Source organism: Charadrius vociferus, unplaced genomic scaffold (genome assembly GCF_000708025.1).
Source record: "Charadrius vociferus isolate BGI_N301 unplaced genomic scaffold, ASM70802v2 scaffold59, whole genome shotgun sequence".
Taxonomy (NCBI): Eukaryota; Metazoa; Chordata; class Aves; order Charadriiformes; family Charadriidae; genus Charadrius; species Charadrius vociferus.
In genome coordinates, this window is record NW_009661371.1 from 4,403,991 (window position 1) to 4,424,602 (window position 20,612).

Sequence of the window (20,612 nt, forward strand, 5' to 3'; positions counted from 1 at the left end):
ATTTTAAAGGTATTTTTATGTAGTGTTTAATAATAAATGAGCCCTTATGTTTCTTAGAGAACTTATGTTTCCTGGCTTATAGCTGGTTTCTTGCTAGTGTGCAGGTGTCTTGCTGGTGTACAGCTTTTTCTTCTCTTACCTCTTGCTGCTTTTTTTTTAATTTGATGGCAGACATTCGAAATTAATTCTTGAGCTAAGTCTGGGAGGCTTTAAGGTTTTTTTCTTTAACAATATCAATTTCTTTAACTCTCAAAACTTTAAACTACATAAAGTCTCCTTTTACAGGCATACTGATGACCCATGCAGGTGGGTAGATCTTAGGCCCAGTTAGTTCTGTTAATTGCAAAAATGTGGACTGGAATACCAATGCAGTTTCTTCACAGCCTTTGCAAATCTTGCATGCTCTACAATTTGAGTGACTCTGCACTACTAACTTCAATGTAATACAACATAGGCTGAATGTTTCTTTCTGTGAGGCTTTGTGGATAGTAAATCTCTGCTTGGGGAGTGAATCAGAAGCTTAATGGACCTTGTATTTGACTATTTCATTATGATATTAACCTGTGTAGAATGACAGTCTTGCACACACAAAAAAAGTCAAGGTAGGGGTACCACCAGCCTTCATTTTCAAAGCATATATGATTTTTTTTATGATGTAGGCTGTATTCAGGTTCTTAAGCTTCTTAGAGATGTTTTTAGATTGGGGCAAATAACCGACTTCCTCTAGTAACATGACACTCAGTATGGGAACTGTTTGCTGCCACCTCTGCTCACACCATACTGCTTATTTGGAATAACAGTACAGGATGTAACTTTGCTGTTTTATGACCTTTAAACTTAAACACTTTTTTAAATGCTGACAAATAGTATGATGCGTTATGTAATATTTTCTATTGATCTGATCTGTTTGTTTTAGCACACAGCACGCCTGTTGATATGCCTAGCAGAGGACAAAATGAGGACAGAGACAGCGGCATTGCTCGGTCAGGTATCTGCTGTCTTGTTTGCCTGCTTTCGTAATTACAATTCTTTGGTGCAGTGGTTCACCTGAAATATAGGCACCATATAACCCATAAATCCAAAAATTTTTTGAATCCGCTAAGCGGTTTCCATTCTGCATTTGCCCCGAGCCTTAACACAAGAATATTTGTAGTGATATTCTTTGTTTATAGCCATCATTTTCTGGGTTCTCAACCAATTTATAATTTGGAGAAAGAACTGTCTGGAGCCTTTACTAAAGCAAGGGAAGAGAAGATGTTTTTCCACTGAATAGGAAAAAGGAGACCAGGAGATCTGTCCGTTGTAATGGGAGGGCAACAGCTCTTAGGACGGAATGCTTTTAATGAGAAGACTTGTAATATGTTCTAGTAGGGAAGATTTCTGACTTTGAGAAAAGAATGTGCTCAGGCAGCGAGATTTATTTAAAGTAATTGTCTCTCCTGTTGCAAGTGAGTTATGTGAAAAAGATCAGCAAGCAAGAGCAATATTTGTGGGAATTTGTTCCCAGTTAGAGTATGAACAGAAAGAAAAACATTTAATCAGCACTCTTTCTAATTCAGTATATGTGGGGTTTCTTTCTTAATAGCGTCTCTGAGCAGTCTTCTGGTCACGCCTTTTCCATCTCCAAGCTCTTCATCCTCATCTTCTAGCAGCTACCAACGGCGCTGGCTCCGAAGTCAGACAACCAGTTTAGAGAATGGAATTATTCCAAGGTGGTGAGTACAACACTTTACTGCCAAACAGCTGTTGTATGAAGAAATTTAAGCTAAATAGGGCTTAAGCCTCTTTTCTTTAAAAGGACAAATCCTGTTAAGTGCTTTCAATTCAGTCTGATTTCTGTGCATGTTACATACGGTTGCCAATATGAAGAAAGATCAAGGTTTGCCTGAACATGAACTGCAAGGCCCGATTTGAAATATACTTATTTTTATTGAACATAGAGCTGATGTCTGAAGCCACACTCTAGAAAGCAAATTAAACTGTGTCTGAAGGAGCAGAGCATCCTGTTGAGATGAAAGGGATTGTAACAGCACTGCTGCCATAATTACATTATACTATGATGAAGTCTGACTAGTGAGCAGTTACTGAAATTTTGGAGTAATAGCCCGTGACGACTCTCTTGGCTGGTACAGGATGTTCCTGATATGACTTCTGCCAAAACAGGAAGAATAAAAAGAGCTGTGATCAAAAAGCTTGGCTTCTGTTTTGGAATTTTATTAGCTTTTGTAGCTTGGTGGCATAACAAAGCATGGAATGCAGCAGACCTTTCATAGCTAATAAGCAAATTCTTCCCTTGTCAGTTGCAAAATAGCAAATGGTTCTTGATGATCTGCTCGTATGCTCATCCACCTGCACCCAGAGACAGCATGGAATTAGAGGAGAGCTGCAACAAATTCCTACTGTTTGGCCTCTCTCCTTCTTCAGTGTTTTCAGTTAAGAGGAGCATAAAAGCTGTCAGTTAAAATATGTGGTCAGTAAAAAACAAAAACAAACCCTCTTTGAAAGACTTCTTTCCCAAGCGTCAACACTCAAAGCTTTTTCCTGGATATTCTTACTAAATCATTTTTACCGTGAAGAATTGTGCAGTAGTGCTAATGTGGCAGTCATGCCTTCTAAATCATGCTTGCAGTTAAGAATAAGCTAGTAAACATTTTGCTTTCAGTAAATTGAAGTACTTTTTAATCTAGTTTCCTAAAGAAATAAGGCTTAGAGCAGTGCATGCAAAAAAAAGTTTAAACATTTAGGATAAATAAGATAATTTCAGCCCAGTTTAAGAAGAAGCCAAAGTTTCACAAATAGAAGATTTCCTTAAAGTGTTACGGAAGTAACGCATTGTTTAGAGGAAAGTAGTCTTTTTGGGCTGCTTTTTCACTGTAGGGAGCAGGTTGTGTTTCTTCCACATTGGAGAATCTATCCTGGGGAGAGATATTGGAAACAGGAAGTTATTATTTCCACTATCTAGAACTACTTGTGAAATGGGGTTCTTCCTAAGCCAGAAAGCCTCTTCAGATACTTGTTGTCTGGTTACTTGCTGGAGAAACAGTAGGCTTCTGGTTGAATACTTTAGTGACAGCAGAGTTTGCACTTCAGCTTGTACAGCCAAGATTTTACAGTCTCTGTGACTGATGTGTTAGGCCAATAGCTCAAAGAAAATGAGATGTCTAGCTGGAACTCCATGTAGCCAATTGGCAGGCAAGCTAGATTAGCAGCTTTGTTGAAAAGGCTTCTCTCACAGACCTAAATTCTTCAATTTCTATTCCTGGGAAGCAGTACAAAAGCTTGTGATGTTTCTTAGATGCTGACTGACCATCCTTTCCCAACTTCCTTGGGAATTTCTGTCTCTGCATGCAAGTTCCTGAAGTTCAAATGAGGTTATGTTTTTGTCTTGAACTCTGGTTTCCCACAGGCTGTTTTTTGCTGGGGTTTTATTGTGTGTGTTTTTCCTGTATTCCTGGACTCATACCTCTATGATGAGAAACTTCTGTATATTTAACTTTTTCAAACCAATTAAACGGCAAACCACTTATTTTTAGAATGAACTTAGAATGAATGCTTAGCATTCAGGCTTTCCTCTTGTTAATTATTTCATAGTGGTCTATTAATGCCACAGGCTCCATTTCAAGATAATTCTGATATGAAAAGCCTTCAAGCTTTTAATTACCACTTGCTGATATTGCAGTCTTAACTTACAAAGAAACTCCAAAACCAAGCTATTTCCATATGAGCTACTGCTCTGAATGTCTCCATTTGCGTTCTAATGGCTTTCTTGTCTGTCTTTACCCTTCTTCCCCTGTAATTTCTCAGAGGATTAAAAGCCATTATTCAATTAAAATTCCTTCTAGAAGACATTTTGACCATACTATTTTACTCATTAATGTAGATAGTATTTAAAGGTGTTTTTTTTCAGTGAAATTGATCAAGAAAGCAAGAAAAAAATAGTAGTTTTTGAAATCCGGCAACATCAATATCTAGCACTGCAATGCAAGTATTTATGGAGGAACAGGGTGAGGGGATTGCTACCCTTTTGTGTAATCACAGGAAAAGCTTATCCTGGGCTGAGACTTCTGGGTATCATCCAAATCAGTTGTCTGTAAAAAGGACTAGCTTGGAATTTAGATCAGGTTGCTGTGGAACTTGTCTAATTGAGTCTTGATAATCTCCAAGGATGGGGGTTCCAAAGCCTCTCTGGACAGTGCCCTCCAGTGTATTGACCATTTCCCCCACTTTGGCATCATCTGCAAACTCTCTGAAGGTGTGTTTTGGTCCACAGGACGGGCTGATAATGAGGCTATTGAGCAGTATTGATCCTGCTATCAACCCATGTGTAATATTGAAAAGTGGCATAACTGTTGAAAGAAATGTGGCAGGACTACCAAGTGAATAAACAGAACTTGGGGAAATAATAATGCTTGCAAAATAGCCACTGTTTATTTTTTTCTTAGCAGAAAACAAAACATTTTAAACTGAAGTATATCCGACTTTGAGCTAGGCACGCATGTATTTGTAGGCGTTAAGTTTGTGTTTTCACAGTAATTACTAAGTGGTGACATTTTTTGTCTTCAGTTAAAATAGAAAGTTTGTTTTGCATGGTTAAGTCCCTTAAAACATCCATCTTAAGATGCTGAAACAGTACAGATAGCACGTTTCCCAGCTTCCCTCATGAGCTGCAGAACAGATTCAATACCATCATGGACATGCTGCTGAGCACCTAGGCAGGATTTTGAGTGCTGGATGCAGTTCACAGCTCTGAAATGAAATTTAACATTTTTTGCTAATGATTGTGTTGTGTCTCCATTCCCTTTTCTTAACCTCCCTTAAAGATAAATGCAGAAGGAGGGATTTTGTAGTAGCTCTGTTTCAGAGGAAAGTGTTCACACTACTTAAGGAGCTGACCTCCTTGCAGGTTGCCTTCCTCCTATCTGAGCAAACGTAGGCCTTATTCATCAAAACATTGGGTATCCTCTGTTCAGAGACAGGTGACAGCAAAGTTTTATGTAGTCAGTCAAAGGAGAGTTAAGAATGGATTACCCTGTACTGTATAGAGAGATATGGATAGAAGATGAATTGCCTCTCAATACATCTGTAACTGTCCTAACAAATCTGTCTTACAGGTCCACTGAAGAAATGTTTAGTATGGCTGATGAAAGCTGCAGCTCCAATCCTGCAATGGTTCGGAGGAAAAAAATTGCAATCAGCATAATCTTTTCTCTGCCAGAAAAAGAAGAAGCCCAGAGAAACTTCCAGGATTTCTTTTTCTCTCACTTTCCTCTTTTTGAATCTCACATGAACAAGCTGAAATATGCAATAGAAAAGGTACAGAATACTAGCTTGGCTTCATGTGGAAAAATGTGTCAAACAGAATGAAGTATTCTAGAATCTGGTAGATGAAGAGTGGGAGAAGGTGCGTGGTTCCAAGCTTCCCTCACTCCTTACACATGTAGGCCTGAGCCCAGTGTAGGAATTCAGTATTTGCTGAAAAAGAGGTGCAGTTTCTTTTCTAGTCAGAATGAGAATGGACAGTCTTATGCTACGGGTGGTTTTTCTTTGTCTTTCCTTCTCACCATATTTCACAATGAGGTTTTCTTGACTCCCTGGAGGCTGTGGAAATGATGGTGTTCTATCCTTTCATGTTTGTTGCTGTATTCCCCTTACTCCCTCAAAAATGTTCTCTTCTCTTCTCTCCCCATGTCCAGTCTTACAGATTGGTCTCTCATGAGGTGGAGGGAGGTTGGCAACTATTGCTGTCCTGAGTGGCTGTGTAGCGCTGGGACTAGATTTTAATTATTTTGACAATTTTAATGAAGCTTAAAAAGATGAAGAATTCAAATCCTTTAAGAAGCTGTTTTGTGTCTTTTACTCTTAATCAAGGCCATGATCTCATGTAGAAAAATAGCAGAATCCAGCCAAAGAGTGCAGGTTTATATCAGCCGTGTCATGGATGCCTTGGGAGAATTCAGGTGAGTTGATGGAATTTTGAATTACAAGGAGAGCTCTTCTTATGCCCCTCTAAAGATACTTGTCACTTCCAGTTATGAGCAACTGAACGTAGGGTCTTATAATTTAGCCAGTCTTGAAATTAGTGTGAATGAATTTTTCTGTGTTGGGTATTGAGTAAATGTTTTTAGAAAACTTTAACAAAGCAGCTCAGCCATTTTCAGAATGAGAGCAAAAGTAGTTCTGTTGCGCTTACCTGTACCTGGGACTGTCAATTAAAGTCTTTAAGATCTCATCAAGAGTTGGCTTCTGCTGATACCTGTGCAGATGAGTGGATTGACTGTTGTATTCAGGCAGATGAACTACTAGCCATACATGCTGAACACTAACTGACAAGAAAGTTGCCGTCAAAGGCTCTCTTTTTGATACTTCAGAGGAAGGAATTGCCAGATGCCGAGAAAGGCAGCTCAGAAGAGAGACAAGGCTTTGGTGGCATGGAGTGTCTGTATGTTTGGAATGTGGAATCAGATCAGTGCAATGAATAAATGAGTTCTATCCCCCCTCAAAATGATTTCCAAACAGATTCTCTGAGTACAAATACACAGGGGAATGCCACAAAGGGAAGACGAATATGTAATATTTGAAGACACTAAGTTACTGGTACACTGAATTAAACAGACTTGTATTCGGGGACACTAGTAACTAGTGTGTATTGAAAACTGTTCCAGTTTGTTTAGTTGCCTAGATCTTACAAAAACTAAAAAATAAAATAAAGTTAAAAAAAATATCGGTGAACAATAGAAGAGGAAAGGGACTACTTGTATTTGCAAGATTGAAAAGTGCATGTTAACCCTTACTTTTGGGGAATTTTCTTTGAACAGAGTTACCATCTGGAACCTATATTCTGTTCCAAGGATTGCAGAGCCTGTGTGGCTTAATATGATGTCCAGCACCCTGGAAAAGAATCAGCTATGCCAGCGTTTTCTTAAAGAATTTACGTTTCTGATAGAACAGATCAACAAAAATCAGTAAGTCTCATCTCCCCCCTTTTTTTTCTTAAAAGAGCTTGTGTGCTTCCCAGTGCATGTGGATGTATTATAACACTTAAGGTATTCTTTTGCTGGTGTTACTTTGGTCATATTCTTTTTCCTAGGTTCTTTGCTGCTTTGTTAACTGCGGTGCTGACGTATCATCTGGCTTGGGTCCCAACAGTAATGCCGGTTGACCATCCTCCCATAAAGGCCTTCTCTGAGAAGCGCACATCACAGTCTGTGAACATGCTGGCAAAATCCCATCCGTATAACCCTCTCTGGGCACAGCTTGGTCAGTAGGAAATGCAAAACTTCAGGCTTCTTTATAACTAGCACCTTTCTGCACCCACTCCTCTTACCTGAGAGCTACTTGTGATCCAGATCACACGTGCTGATTTGCCTTGCTGTAAGCTGGGCAGAGCTACGCATGGATGTCTTGCACCTGATTAAACAGAGTATTTGGAGGCCTGTTTGCACAGCCTGAGTGCTCTGCTTTTTTCCTTGGTCGCTTGTTGTCATCCTGTGTTATGCTGCCTGGTTAAGTAATTTGGTATACGAGTGTTAAGGCGGTGCAAGTGCTGTGAATGGTCTGAGCAGTTCGGGAAGAACAAGAAGAAACAGATTGGATTGAGGGGAGTTCTCTGGGCCTTGGAGACCCTTTGTAGTTGAAACTGCCCTGGCTACCTCCTTTTGTCTCTTTCTCACAGAGCTAGGATGGACACCAAGACAACAGAAGTCTGACAACTGGCAGTGCCTCCATTCAGTTACATGAGTGGGCTTGGGCCAAGATCTTCGTTCCATGCCCGGCTACTCAGGCTGTTGTTCTCGGACAAATACTTCATAGCTTATAAGTTATCTTGATACAGGGGGTTAAATAACTGCTGTCAAATGGGTAGGTGAGTGAGAGCTGAGAGAGTAACACTGCCAGTGGTAAATCCTTGAAAACTGCTCCTCTTGGCAGCAGCTGAGTCTGACATCAGATCAAACTTTAACTGAAATGCTATATTGCCATGTAAAATAACACACATGCATGCTAAAGCAATGAGCCCAAACAACGACACTTTTACACTGCACAACTGGTTGTGTTTCTTACTAATTGTTTCTGTTAAGTTTGTTATTCTCAGCAATCTTTAGGAAACTAGGAATTGCTGCCTTGGCCATGTAGTTGTAGTGGAAGTGTTTCCTGTTTTAGGATGTCTTTAAGATGTTATGCAGAGGAGTAATGGTTAGACTTGGAGGGGAAAATAGAAGTTTGCTCAGGGTGTTGGGGATGGATCCAGGCCTAGGGTTATAAAAACCAGCTGGACTGGAGGCGTAAGATCAGCAGTAGCTCTTGTGGTCACTCCCAGGAGCCACCACTGGTGACTAGTCCAGACTCTGTTTCTCTTCTCGCCTCCCCAGGCTGTATGTTGCTACCAGCATTGGTCTAGCCAAGTTCTCAGTGCCTGAACTCAAAATGCTTTCTCATTTTCTTTTGTTATAAAGACCAAAAGCCATTATCAGGTGGCTGCAGTAATTGACAATGAAAGTAAGATGTTGCCCTCTGCTGGTCTGCTTCTTCAAAATGGGGGGGGGGGGGGGGGGGGGGGGGGGGGTTTAAAAAAAAAAAAAAACTAAAAAAAATAAATAATAATTAATGGACCTTAGTGCTTTAAAATGGAAATTGCTTTTTATTAAGGAAAGAATTTTGATCTACCTGTTTTTCCACCTTCAGACTTATGTTTTTATTACATAGTTATATCAGTATGTAATTGTAATTGATATATAATGTAAGTACCACTGTCAGGAAGACACAATACTGTCTCTGAAACATCAGCTTCAATCTGACCATCTTAAGAGTAGGCATTAGTATGTTTTGAAAACCACATTTTTAACTTTTTTTACTGTCTTGCTAGTGTTGGTTTTATATAAAAGTCAATTGTGCAAATGAACGCGAAGCCTGAATCTGATTTCCATAGCAACTGTCCTCAACTCAAAAGTAAAAAGATATCTTCCCATTTCCTTTCCAACTTGCTAGTCCTTGTGGTGCACCAGGCATTGAGGTTAATTTCAACTGAGTAATATGAAGCCCATTTCCCATTACTGAGGAATGAATTTGTTGGCGTGTTAGGCTATGGGGCTAGTTGCAAGGGTGTTCTTAACTGGGGGAAGACAACACACTGATGCCACCACACAGCAGCCTCTCCAGTGCATCGCTGGCACCGTGGGAAATGGCAGATCTTGGCAGGGGAGACAGTAAGTGAGAGCAGTGGAACTCCTGTCTCATTCATTGTTGTTTTGCAGGAATGGAGTCAGGAGCCTTATTCTTTTTATGTTCTGTATGGCAAAGAGGAGGCTGGGCATAAATGTGTTGTTTGGGTTTTGGTTTGGTTTTGGGGTTTTTTTCCTGTCTTTGTCTCTTCATGTTGAAACCAGAGGTCCTCTTGCCCTTGGTAGAAACTTTCCTGAAGCTCTGATTATAACTTTAATTTAGTTTTGCTTCTTGAGGTCTAGTACAAAATCCTGGTGGCAAACTCAGTCCAGAACATTTGAGCAGCCCTGAGCAAGGACTTAACACCTGAAACAATCTGGTAGATAGCAGGTAGCTGATAAAGCCTCAAGCCAGAGAAGCCTGCTTTCAAGTTAAACACTTCAGTGGCTAAAGAAAATGGAGCTTTTGGTGGTTGTCTCAGCCACAGTTTGGTTAGACAAAGACAGTTTAGTGGGTGTTCTCTAATCGGTGTCAAGTGAAGACAATGGGGTTAGCTCAGTAGGGTACTAGACATTTCTTGAGTTAACCCATCATAGAGCATATGAATGTTCCCTTATTAGACGGAGCATTTGAACATTCCTTTATTGGCTATCTGTGTTTATTTCTCCCAGAACTTTGGAGTAGAAACCCTTCAGCTGAGAGAGGATTATAGGCAGCTGGAAGATAGTTACCACTCTCTCAAACAAGTATGTTGAAAGTAGGATATGTATGACCTTACTTCTGTTAAAAAAGCAGTTCTTCAGGATAAAAGAGCTAGCAAATAAGCAGTTCTTTGGGGGACTCAAATTGTCTTGTAGTACCTGCCTTTCACATTTTAAGTAGTGAATATATTTTCTAGTTCTTCGTTACCCCCTGCCAAAGATAAATGCTCGTGTTAGCGAGGCTGACTCCAAGTACATAGAAGTGCACGTGCTGTGCCTGATAAGGTAGTTACATGCCTCTTTTTTCAGAAACTTATTTATTAAGCTAATATTGAATCCTTTTTTGCTTTTTGATATCTCGGTCCTGAAAAATATAATTTAGATTTTATCTTTATGAAAAATCCTGTTTAACAGAAAAAAAATAACTGCAATAAAACAGAATAACTTTGATGTGAAAGAAAATGAGTAGAAAAATAGAAAACAGTATAGCTGGCTTCAGAGTTCAGCTGGGTCTGTATTCCTTTTCACCCCCTGTTATGTCAATTTCCAAGTGATAATATCTTGTGAGCAACATTTAAATAAAAACCTTTGTGGCTTTGGTCAGAAAGAAACTGAGTAATAGCAACTAATCCCTCACAAAACCACCAAAACCCTTCTGGACACAAGCTGGGTATAAGAAGAGCGAGTGGACTACTTGTGTTATTCTTCATTTTAAACTTCTATGAACTTACTGTGAAAGAAATTAACTGTCTGATTTGTGTCCATAGTAAATACTGTTTCAAAATGTGTTGAATTTAAACAGTATAGTTTATATTACAACCAAACATAAGTGTGTGAAATTTTTATTTTCCTGTGTAGGTGATCTCTACGGTGCCATAGGCTCTCCAGTTAGATTGACTCGAACTGTTATTGTTGGAAAACGCAAGGAGTTGGTGCAACGCTTGCTTTATGTTCTAACTTACTTCATTCGGTGCTCTGAGCTGCAGGAAAATCAGCTGACATGGAGTGAGAAGGCTGGGGAAGGAGAGCAAGTGCTAAATGGAAGCAAGATCACAACTGCACTAGAAAAGGGAGAGGTAGAGGAGTCTGATTATGTGGTTGTCACTGTTAAAAATGAACCTGCTCTTGTGCCTCCAATCCTACCTCCAAAGAATGATGGAAGTAAGAACAATGGTATTGCAGAATGTGTACATGAACCGGAAAGCGCTCATGCTGTCCCAGCGTCTTCAAAAGAAAAGAGAGAGGCAATAGGAAAGGCCAGTCAGAACTCCGAAGCATCTGGTGACTGTCTAACTAGCAGTTTCCGTAAAGGAGCAGCTGATGGTAGGAAAAGAACTGTCACTGATACAGGAATCGTGTCCTACCACTTTGAAGAGCCATCTAAATCAGAGGATTTAATGGATATAAAGAACAAGAACCAGAACGAGAGAAAAGTGGAAAAGCAATTGTCTAATAGGTCATCCGCCTTACCTTGTCCTGAAAGGTCTGGCCACAGGAGTTCACACTTAGAAAAGGTCACCTTTCATATTGGGAGTTCTGCGTCACCAGAGTCAGACTTAGAAACTCATAGAAGAGAAATGGAAGAAAATCTGAAGGCATTCAGAAAAAATCCAGAGGTGATACACTGTGCCTCAAGTTCCACAAATCTGACTGTGGATGCTTCCCAGAATCAAAAAGAAAGTTGTGAAGCTGCCTTTGTACCCTTGAGTAAACGTAATGCTTGTTATGCACAAATCCCACCTTGTGAGGGGAAGGAGAGTACACTTAACCAACATATGGGAAGTAAAGGAACTGAAATGAATTCAGCAAACACAATATCTAGTGAACCACTTTTGCCCACAGATAACATAGAAACTGAAAAATTGCCAAGCCTGAAAGAAACTAGAACTTTGTGCTCTGGCAATCTGGAGAACTATTCCCCTGGCTGTGTAGAAGTAGGTTCTGCTGTCAAACAGGATTCCCCTAAAGTAGGTGCTAAAGATGTCCCCTGTGGGGATGCTGGAAGGAAAATCCCCTTCAGAGTTGAAGGGGACATTCCAAGGAATGAGAGTTCAGACAGTGCTCTTGGAGCCAGTGATGAAGAAGGTGATTGTTGTATCCCTGACGAAGTCCATCATGATAACGTCAGCAAAAGACTAGAAGAGTTTGCAGAAGTGGAACTTCCTTTACCGAGGTAAAGAAGTTTTAATTAACTTAGAACTAAATGGAGTGAAAAGCTGCTGCTACTTTAGGGATGTTCAGGGTTTCAAGTCTGAAGTCCTCTGGGATCTTGACTAAGTTCCTTGCAAACAAATCCATAGCAGACACTGGTTTGGTTAGGATTGTTGTAAACAGACTTGGCAAAAAAACCCCAAAAAACAAAAAAAAAACCACCCCAAGATGGAGCAGGTTTAGGTAGTGAAGTTTTGTGACAAAGGTGTTCTTCAAATGTCTAAAGAAAAAAAAAGTGATCAAACTTTGTTTATATTAACTGCTTGAAACATTTAATGTAGAAGTGTAGACAGAACATCTGAGGACAAACAAAACTTGAGCTTTCCTTAAACCGGTAATTGTTTAGATTTGACATATTTGACAAACCAAAGACAGATTTTAAACAAATAGGTTGCCCTTATTTAGGCTTTTGGGCTTTACAGGTACACATGGAGCTTGCTGATGCTTAAGGTAGGTAGCTAGAAAGAGTTTGCTTCTTGGGCTGAGTTGAAGAAAACTCAAATTTAGCAAATCTGTTAGCTGCAGAACAGGGAGCAGAGCTCATACATACCACAAGCTCTAATACATGTAGATTTGCCTTTTCATAAATTTATAAGGAATCAATATTTTGTTAAAGTTCAGCTTTTAAAATCCTTTTTTTCAAAGAGCACCAATAATTGGTTTACTGTATTTTGAGTACAATTGTTGCTTAATATTTGGAGTAGAAGCAAGGGTGATAAACCAGACTTTGCATTCATATGAAATCTGGATGCAGTTTGTCAAGTAAGAATCTTACCTCCTTTGTATTTCTGTATTTCAGGTCAAATACAATCAGCAGTCAATGCGTGAAAAATTTTGGAAGATCGCTTCTAGGTGGTTACTGTCATACATATATACCTGATCTAGTGCTGCATGGAATAAATAATGATGAAAAACTCAAGCAGTGTCTATTAGCAGACCTACTTCATGCAATGCATGTGAGTTAAAGTACTGTTCTGAGTCACAGTAGGAGTTGTGATATTACTGAAATCTACAGAAATGGGTTCTTTGAATAGGTTTCTTTCTACTTACCTGTTCTTAACAGCCACACCTGACACGTCTTCCTTCTTGAAAGATGTAAGCCCTTAATTCATTGTGTGCAAAGCCTGTTCACACAAGAATCACGTGATACTCTCTTAAGGCTTCTCTTCAAAGATAAACAGAAGGAAAATTGTTTGCAACTTCAAGTTACAAATGAGGAAAAAACCTCAAACTACTTCTCTTTTCAGTGACAATAGCAGACAGAATTATCTATATTTCATAAAAAGGCTACACAGGTTGAAACACCTTATTTTGCCACTTAGTGGCATGCGTTGCAAGGGAGATGAAGTCTTTGGAGGCCTACTGTATTATACTAGATTGTAGCAGAAATGACTGACTACAGAAAGTAGTTGTCTATAGGTAGAACTTGGTCATGTTCTTATTCTACTTTAGGTACTCCTAATTTATATAATTAATTTATAACTAACCTTTCACTAAAGTAACTGTGTGACCTTAGCAATTTTAAATGTTTATCTCGTAATTGTTAACAGGTTCTCTCTATAGCAATTAAGAATCACCTTGCTGGAATGAGTTCATGTACTATCTGAAACAGTGGTGTGTATATATAACTTCAAACAACATCAGATTGGTCCAATACAATACTGTCTCTTCATACATACCCTGATGTGACTGTTCATAGTGGTGAAATTCCTCACATATATCTGAAACATTAAATATACTTTCACCATCACTGGATCAGTATAATTATTACTCTTTTCATTTTGGAAGAAACTTATCTTTTCAGGGAAAGTAGAATACTTGAAGAAAAAAAATATTGGAATAGTGATTTTGAAGCATTACATAAAATCAAATGCCTTGATTAATTGGCAGTTAAGACTAAACTGACTTGATGTTGCTGAATGCAAACTCTGTCACTGAAGTGGGTGTTACTTGTCTTTTTTTGAGATGCCTTTGGTCTCCTATTGGACAAAAACATTCATTGGATCACTTTCTTATTCCCTGCCTCAGTGTGCATGAAAGTGGAACCTCAAATTAAGTTGTGGAAATGTATGTGAAAGTGTGATATAATGTTGGTATTTTGTATCCGTTGCAGCATCCAGTGCTAGATGAGCCCATAGCAGAAGCTGTCTGCATTATTGCAGACACGGATAAGTGGAACGTACAAGTAGCTACAAGCCAGAAAAAGATGATGGACAATATGAAGTTAGGCAAGGATGTTTTGGTTTCGAGTCAAGTATCCAGTTTATTGCAGTCTATTTTACAGCTTTACAAACTCAACGTCCCAGCTGACTTTGTAAGTATTTCTTTACTGCAGACTGAAGCTAATGAAAATTGCGTAGCTTAGACAGCAAGAGTTATGTATGCAGTGTTGTGATACCAGTGAACTAATGCCTGAAATAATGCAGAGTTGGTGCAACATAGTTAAAAGAACACATGCTACAGTCCAGGAATAGATACTGTTTTATCTGTAATTTACATCTAATAGATCAGATTAAAGTTAACTATTCCAAAATACATATGCCAAAACTAAAGTTGTTTAGGCAATTTTAGCATGGTCCTTGTGTGGTTATGATTAGGACTCTTAAATTTGTCTTTTATTTTTTTGTTTGTATAATTTCCACACTTCTCTACGCTATGTTGGTGAAGCTTCTATCTACCCAAGTCTGTTTCTAGCATACAGCTTTCTATTCTTGGGCTGTCGATCCAGCCCTATGCAGTGGATGCCTTTTCTCTCTCCTCACCCAATAATTGTGCCTCTGTGTGTTTACCTGACCCTTCTGTGTTAGGCATATTTTAGCCAACCCTGTCAGCAAGTGCTGTCTCAGATAGCCTTGCCCGTGTCTCTGTAAAATTGTTGGGAGGAGACTGAAACCTGAAAACACTTGGGGGCGGGTGGGTTGCTACAGGGGATGTTACTCTGACATATTGCATACTCTCTATTCCACAGCATCCTTCCCTGTCCTCATTAGTAGTAGAGTTCATCAGAGCAAATCAGTAATGCTGGTTTTGCTGATTACAACAAAATTACCCACAAGTCTGACAGTGGTAATTATAATACAGTTTTTTAACGTACAGTTGTAAGTGAGGGGAGATGGGGGTGTGTTTTTTTTTTTTTTTTTTTTCAGTAATAACCCCTTTTTCAATTAACAGAATTGGTTTGTCTTTCAGCCGGGTAGCCTTGGGAAAATTGCGGTGTAATCACTGTGCTAGCAGATGGAAGAGGAAGACAGAGCCAAATGCTAACAGCTGTAAATAGTATTAGTTGGCACTGTTTTGGATAAAATTAGTGGTATTGATTACACTAAGTTCTGGAAGTCATGTGCTAGGCAAAATATGTGGGTACACTGTCAGTGTTGTCTGGATTCTTCTGGGTGTTGAAAAATACGCAACTTTGGTTAAAATTATATCCTAACACTTGCACAGTAACACCTTAAATTCTGGCATTTTTAAACTGAATAGTTGATTCTGCAGCTGAAATGTTCTTTCCAATGTTGACTTGGGGTTTGTGTATGCAATTTCAGTATACTTTGTGTGGTGTGGGAGGGGTTTGGAGATGGAGTGTTTTTTCAATTTTTTTAATTTTCTTTTTCTTACAAAAAGCACAGGGAAGCGCCAGTGCTAGTAACCTGTAAATTTTCTGTAATCCATGTTAGAGACACTTTGATCCTTCTGTCGGTGGATTTTACAGCTCTTTGCCTAAATAGAACCATCGGTGCATGGAAGTTAAGTGTTCCACTAAACTCTAGGGGGAGAAGTGTGACTTTTTTATTGTAGTGATTCTATTGATTTGAATTTTGACAAAACTGTATGTGCTAATATTGATCAGAGATGAGCATAATGCAGTGTGGTGGAAGTTTCCTTTAGGAGTGTATGTTTCTTTACATGCAATTACTATTCAGATGAATAAGATTTTTCAGGTTTTTTTTGTTGTACAACAAAAAACAAAATCCAGCTTGAGACTGAATGAAAGGCAGGTGGTGATATCTTTGTTGTGGCACTTCGGACTGGTAACCATACTGCAGAGAGCTTTGCAGTATGCCAGGTGAGAGGGAAGTAATGATCGCAACTGCAGCATGTCAGCAATATGTCAAAAGTTTTACCTGCACCTTTAAACTCTTTTTAAGCTACTCTTCTATTTTTTGAAGTGACTTGACATTTATTTTTTTTCCCATTTAGTCAATAAGAAAAGCTGCAGAGGAAGCTAACATAAAAATACTTCTGTACCTCGCTTAATGTGGACATTTTGAACAAAATGGATTCATGCACCAAGCTTACGGGGGAAAATGTCTTTTGATTCTTTGGCATTCAGAAGGAGCAGATAATCCTATGTAAAGAATCTCTTTTAGAATAATGTGGGATTCTTCCTTACTTGCTCCCTCACAACTTAAAATAATAAAAATCCATAATCCCTTAGCACAAGTACTGGAATTGAAATATATTGAACTGCTACTTTGAATCATCTGTGTGCTCCCCTGAACCACTGAGGAAGTGCTCATAGGCTTTTTGCGTTAGGGTTACCTGTAATGGAAAAGATGAGAATGTTTCCCTTTCAGCTAGAATCAGAAGTGTTATGACTATAATGACTTGAGTGAAAAGTTGCTTGAAGCAAATACATCCAACTACTCTCAAAAAGCTTTTGCCTTTCCTCAACTGGTGGCAGTGATCTTATTCTACAGCTATGTAGCATGCTTTTTAAAAGCTTCATCTTGCTGCAGACCATCAGACAAACGCATGGTAGGCTACCTACAAGCATGAGTCTTTTTTTGGGTTTTTTTTTCATTATTTTTTAATTAGCAAAACTGGTTTCACAGGATCTCATTTCTAATACCTGTAGTTTTTATTCAACTTGGAAAGTACATTGGACAATGGCCTGAAGTTATTTGCCACTACTGTTTCTAATTGCTGTCTATGCCTGCCGGATAATTATACATTTGATAATGTGAGGTTCTGCTTGTGCTTCCTGCTTTCATCTCCTGGAGTTTGGAGAGCTGAACTAATTTAACTTTTTTGAAGTGGTCATCCCTGTGGAAAGAAGCAATATTGAATTGAATATACCTTTTGTCCTAGAATAAAATACCTGAGACATCCTACCTGCTCACCTTGTGAAGACATCGTACCTACTGACCTTGTCTTACCAAAAAACCCCCCCTCTCTCTTTGAAGCTAAGGTTCATCTGTTCTCCTGCAGTTGGTGTATGAGAAATTACCATATGTCACATGACTGTATTTAAAAATGATATGCATCTCTAGCATGCTACTGCTGAAAGAAAAGGGGAGTGATTAAATTGGTATTTCAACGTGAACCTTTTGGCAGACAGCATCAAACGTTTCAGCAATTTTAAACTAGACGTACCTAGGACTAGTAAAAACAAATGTCTGAAAAAGATTTATAACCTCGCTTCTATGGCAAAGTAGTGAGCAAGAGAGCTATAATTTTATGATGGATAAGATAGTGGTGTCTTCTACTTCTTAAGTGTTAGTTTTTTGAACAGCAGATCTGTAGAGCTGGAGTGCTAATTTGAGGAACTGTTGTCTAAGCTGAGTCTTTCAGAAAAAATGGTACTGACTTATAACAAAGACATCTTGATCCAAGTATTCTGATTTGATTCTTAGTAAGATGCCTTGAGTGTCTTTGAACCTGGTTAAAACTATGTAATTCAGCAGAAACACTGTGGCTGACTTGAGTGGAAAATGGATGTACAGTTTGTGCAACAAACTTGCTGCCCAAGAAAGCTGGAATGCCCCAATTCTCTGAGCGGGGTTCCCCTTTGAGGGGGTGGGGTAACTTTTTATTGTTGCTAGCACAGCTGTAACAAAACTAATTGCCTGTCCTGGATTTTGGAGTGGAGATTTAGTTTGAAAGATGTTCTAGCTAAGATAGAAGCTAGAAATGATATGCTTATGTTTCTGTAAAATTTGCATGCCATCGCTAAAGCTGCTCTGAGGTTTTTGGTCTGTGTTTACAGTGCATAATGCATCTCGAGGATAGACTACAGGAGATGTATCTCAAAAGCAAAATGCTTTCAGAATATCTGCGAGGACATACAAGAGTGCATGTAAAGGAACTAGGAATTGTGTTGGGGTGAGTATTGCAGGTATCGGTCTTCACCGATGCCAAAACTTGGGGCAGTTATTTTCCTTTTCAGTTTCTGAATGTTGACATTTTGTTCCCATGAGGACTTGCCTCTTACTTCATATTTAGCACTCTCCTCTTTCATGTGCCTAATAAAGTGTAAAAAGTGGGTTTTACTGAGCCATCTGTAAATCAGGAGGAGACAGAGTTTTACAACAAGACCAAATTACTTGTCATTCTTAAATCTTCAGAATGGAGAAAGTTTGGCTTTTGGTCATTAGGAGGCTATCCACGCATTCATCTGCACTCTTTCTGTCTCTGTCCTTAATGAAAGCTTCATCCCAACAAATACTTGAGAATTTTTGGAAGTTTAGGTGGTGCAGTTGTATCTGGAGGGAAGAGGGGTTCTCAAAAAGCAGGTGTAGGAAAATAGACAGGTGTCCTGTTTGGCAGCTGCCTTCTAATAATAGTACTTGATTGGCATACAACTTTTTGGGATGCACCTGCTGACAGCAGAAGAGGGGAAAGGGGGAACAAGTGAACACACACTCTCCCAAGAAGATGGGTTTTAGCACTGTATGTTAAACTTAACTATCATTTTCACAACTCTTCAAGATTTCGTACCAGGGAATGTAGCTGTAAATAGTGAGACCCTGAAATAAGCGCTTTTCTCACTGTGTGTATAAATATATACATATGACCTGGCCTCTGAGCAGCTTTACATTTGGAAATGGTTGCAAACTGACCATTGCATTTGAGAGATGTTCCTGGTACTGTTATTGCATTATAATTAATTCCAGCCTTTGGTCATTTTTGGTAAGAAAGCGCTACTATATGGTGAACTGGGTTATATTCAATACATGAAATGTAGAGTCTTCCATAAGCTGATGTTTACTGCTTTCTTAAACTGGGCTTATTGGTGCCTACTGACTGGTAAGACTACAAGCTAAGGCGTGTGGTTTAGCAAAGAAATTTTTTTTATTTAAACCGCAAAAGATTATATGCCACAAAATGTAATACCGCTGTCTTTTGACTCAAATGGTAGCATACTTCTTGGTTTTGAACATTACCTACGTTTACTGGTATGTTATGAGTAATGGCAATAAATAATAATTAAACAATGAACTCACTTATAGCAAGACATTTCCAGTTTCTTTAAAGTGGATGAAAAATATCTTGTTTTTCTATTCTTTTTTTGAAGGTGACTGTATATTTTAAAGTCTGTCTCTCTTTTTTAATTTCTAGGATTGAATCCAATGACTTGCCTTTGTTGGCTGCTATAGCAAGTACTCATTCCCCATATGTTGCTCAAATACTCTTATAAATTACGATCTCAGGATAGTTATTCCCTTAAAGTAAAATAAACAAAAGGGGAATGTTGAATGAAGAACAGAGATGCCAAACACTGGTAAAGGGGAAAACTGAGGAAAGCAGGTGATGACTGACTATTCTACCACCTTTCGATTCTGATTTCAACCGGATATTTTATTGGAGGACTTCAGTTTACATAACGTAAAAGGCATTCAGGTTTTTCTTACAATCTCACTTCTGACTTAAATCAAGAAAGTGACTGCATCCATGCATTTTATTTTTATTCAAAGGACAAAAGTTAACACTATGTGGCAGACCAGGAGCTGCCGTCCAAAACGCTGCTCGAAACCATGAAGTAGCAGGTAAAAGAACAAGTGGGTTAGAATGGATTTTGTAATACTATGCTTGTGAGTGTGGTGTATGTTTCTTTGCTGGGGAGAAGGAGGAGCTGTAAACTATGTATATAGCATTCCTAAACACAAGTGTATTAGATGGGAGATGATTTTCTTGCAGACCATACGTGTGATTTTTGTATAGTAGAAGTGATGGGCTCGGAACAAGGAACCTGGATTCAGCAGCCAAATGTTATGTGGGAATGGAGGTGCGCATGAGGTGATGTGACTTTTCCCTTTAAGGACAAGAGGTTAAGAAAGCTGTGGCTGTTTCTGTTTTAATGAGGAGGCATTCAAATGAGCCCATGGCTAGAAGTGGAATGGAGTGGACTTCCAAGACAGGGATTTTGTGGGAAAGCCTTATGGAGTTTCTGCTACAAGTTTACATTTGTTGCTGATGCAACTTCAATAACTCTTTTGAGTTTCCATATGACTGTAGTCCTGGGAACTAAACCTGTATCTTGGTGTCATCAAGTATTACTATCTCCGAGGAGTATGAATTTGACAAACTTCTGTATGATATCAGTGCTGTTAGTGCGTGTCTGTGCGCAGGTACACCAAGCAATTGGCACAAACTGAAGACAATCTTATTGGGGAAATACAAGACAACAAACAACCTCCCCCCAAACTTTTAGTCGAAAGTATTACTTTTTTCCAGCTACTAGTTGTCACTCTAAGAAGGAATAGAAGATGAGCATTGTTTGAAGTAAAACGAAATGTAGGGGGCAAACCCCAATATTTGATATTA

General features: G+C 38.9%; 1 protein-coding gene across 1 annotated transcript in view; it reads left to right on the top strand.

Annotated features, from left to right (window-relative positions):
• FNIP2 (folliculin interacting protein 2) overlaps nt 1–19,485 on the top strand; it is a 32,486-nt gene extending 13,001 nt beyond the window's left edge. The window contains exons 8-18 of the mRNA XM_009893720.1: nt 917–988; nt 1,586–1,715; nt 5,112–5,313; nt 5,869–5,957; nt 6,816–6,962; nt 7,088–7,257; nt 10,716–12,030; nt 12,868–13,024; nt 14,182–14,382; nt 18,055–18,170; nt 19,407–19,485. Coding sequence (XP_009892022.1) covers nt 917–988; nt 1,586–1,715; nt 5,112–5,313; nt 5,869–5,957; nt 6,816–6,962; nt 7,088–7,257; nt 10,716–12,030; nt 12,868–13,024; nt 14,182–14,382; nt 18,055–18,170; nt 19,407–19,485 — 2,678 coding nt within the window. The remainder of the gene's footprint in view (nt 1–916; nt 989–1,585; nt 1,716–5,111; nt 5,314–5,868; nt 5,958–6,815; nt 6,963–7,087; nt 7,258–10,715; nt 12,031–12,867; nt 13,025–14,181; nt 14,383–18,054; nt 18,171–19,406) is intronic.
• Nucleotides 19,486–20,612: the final 1,127 nt, after the last annotated feature.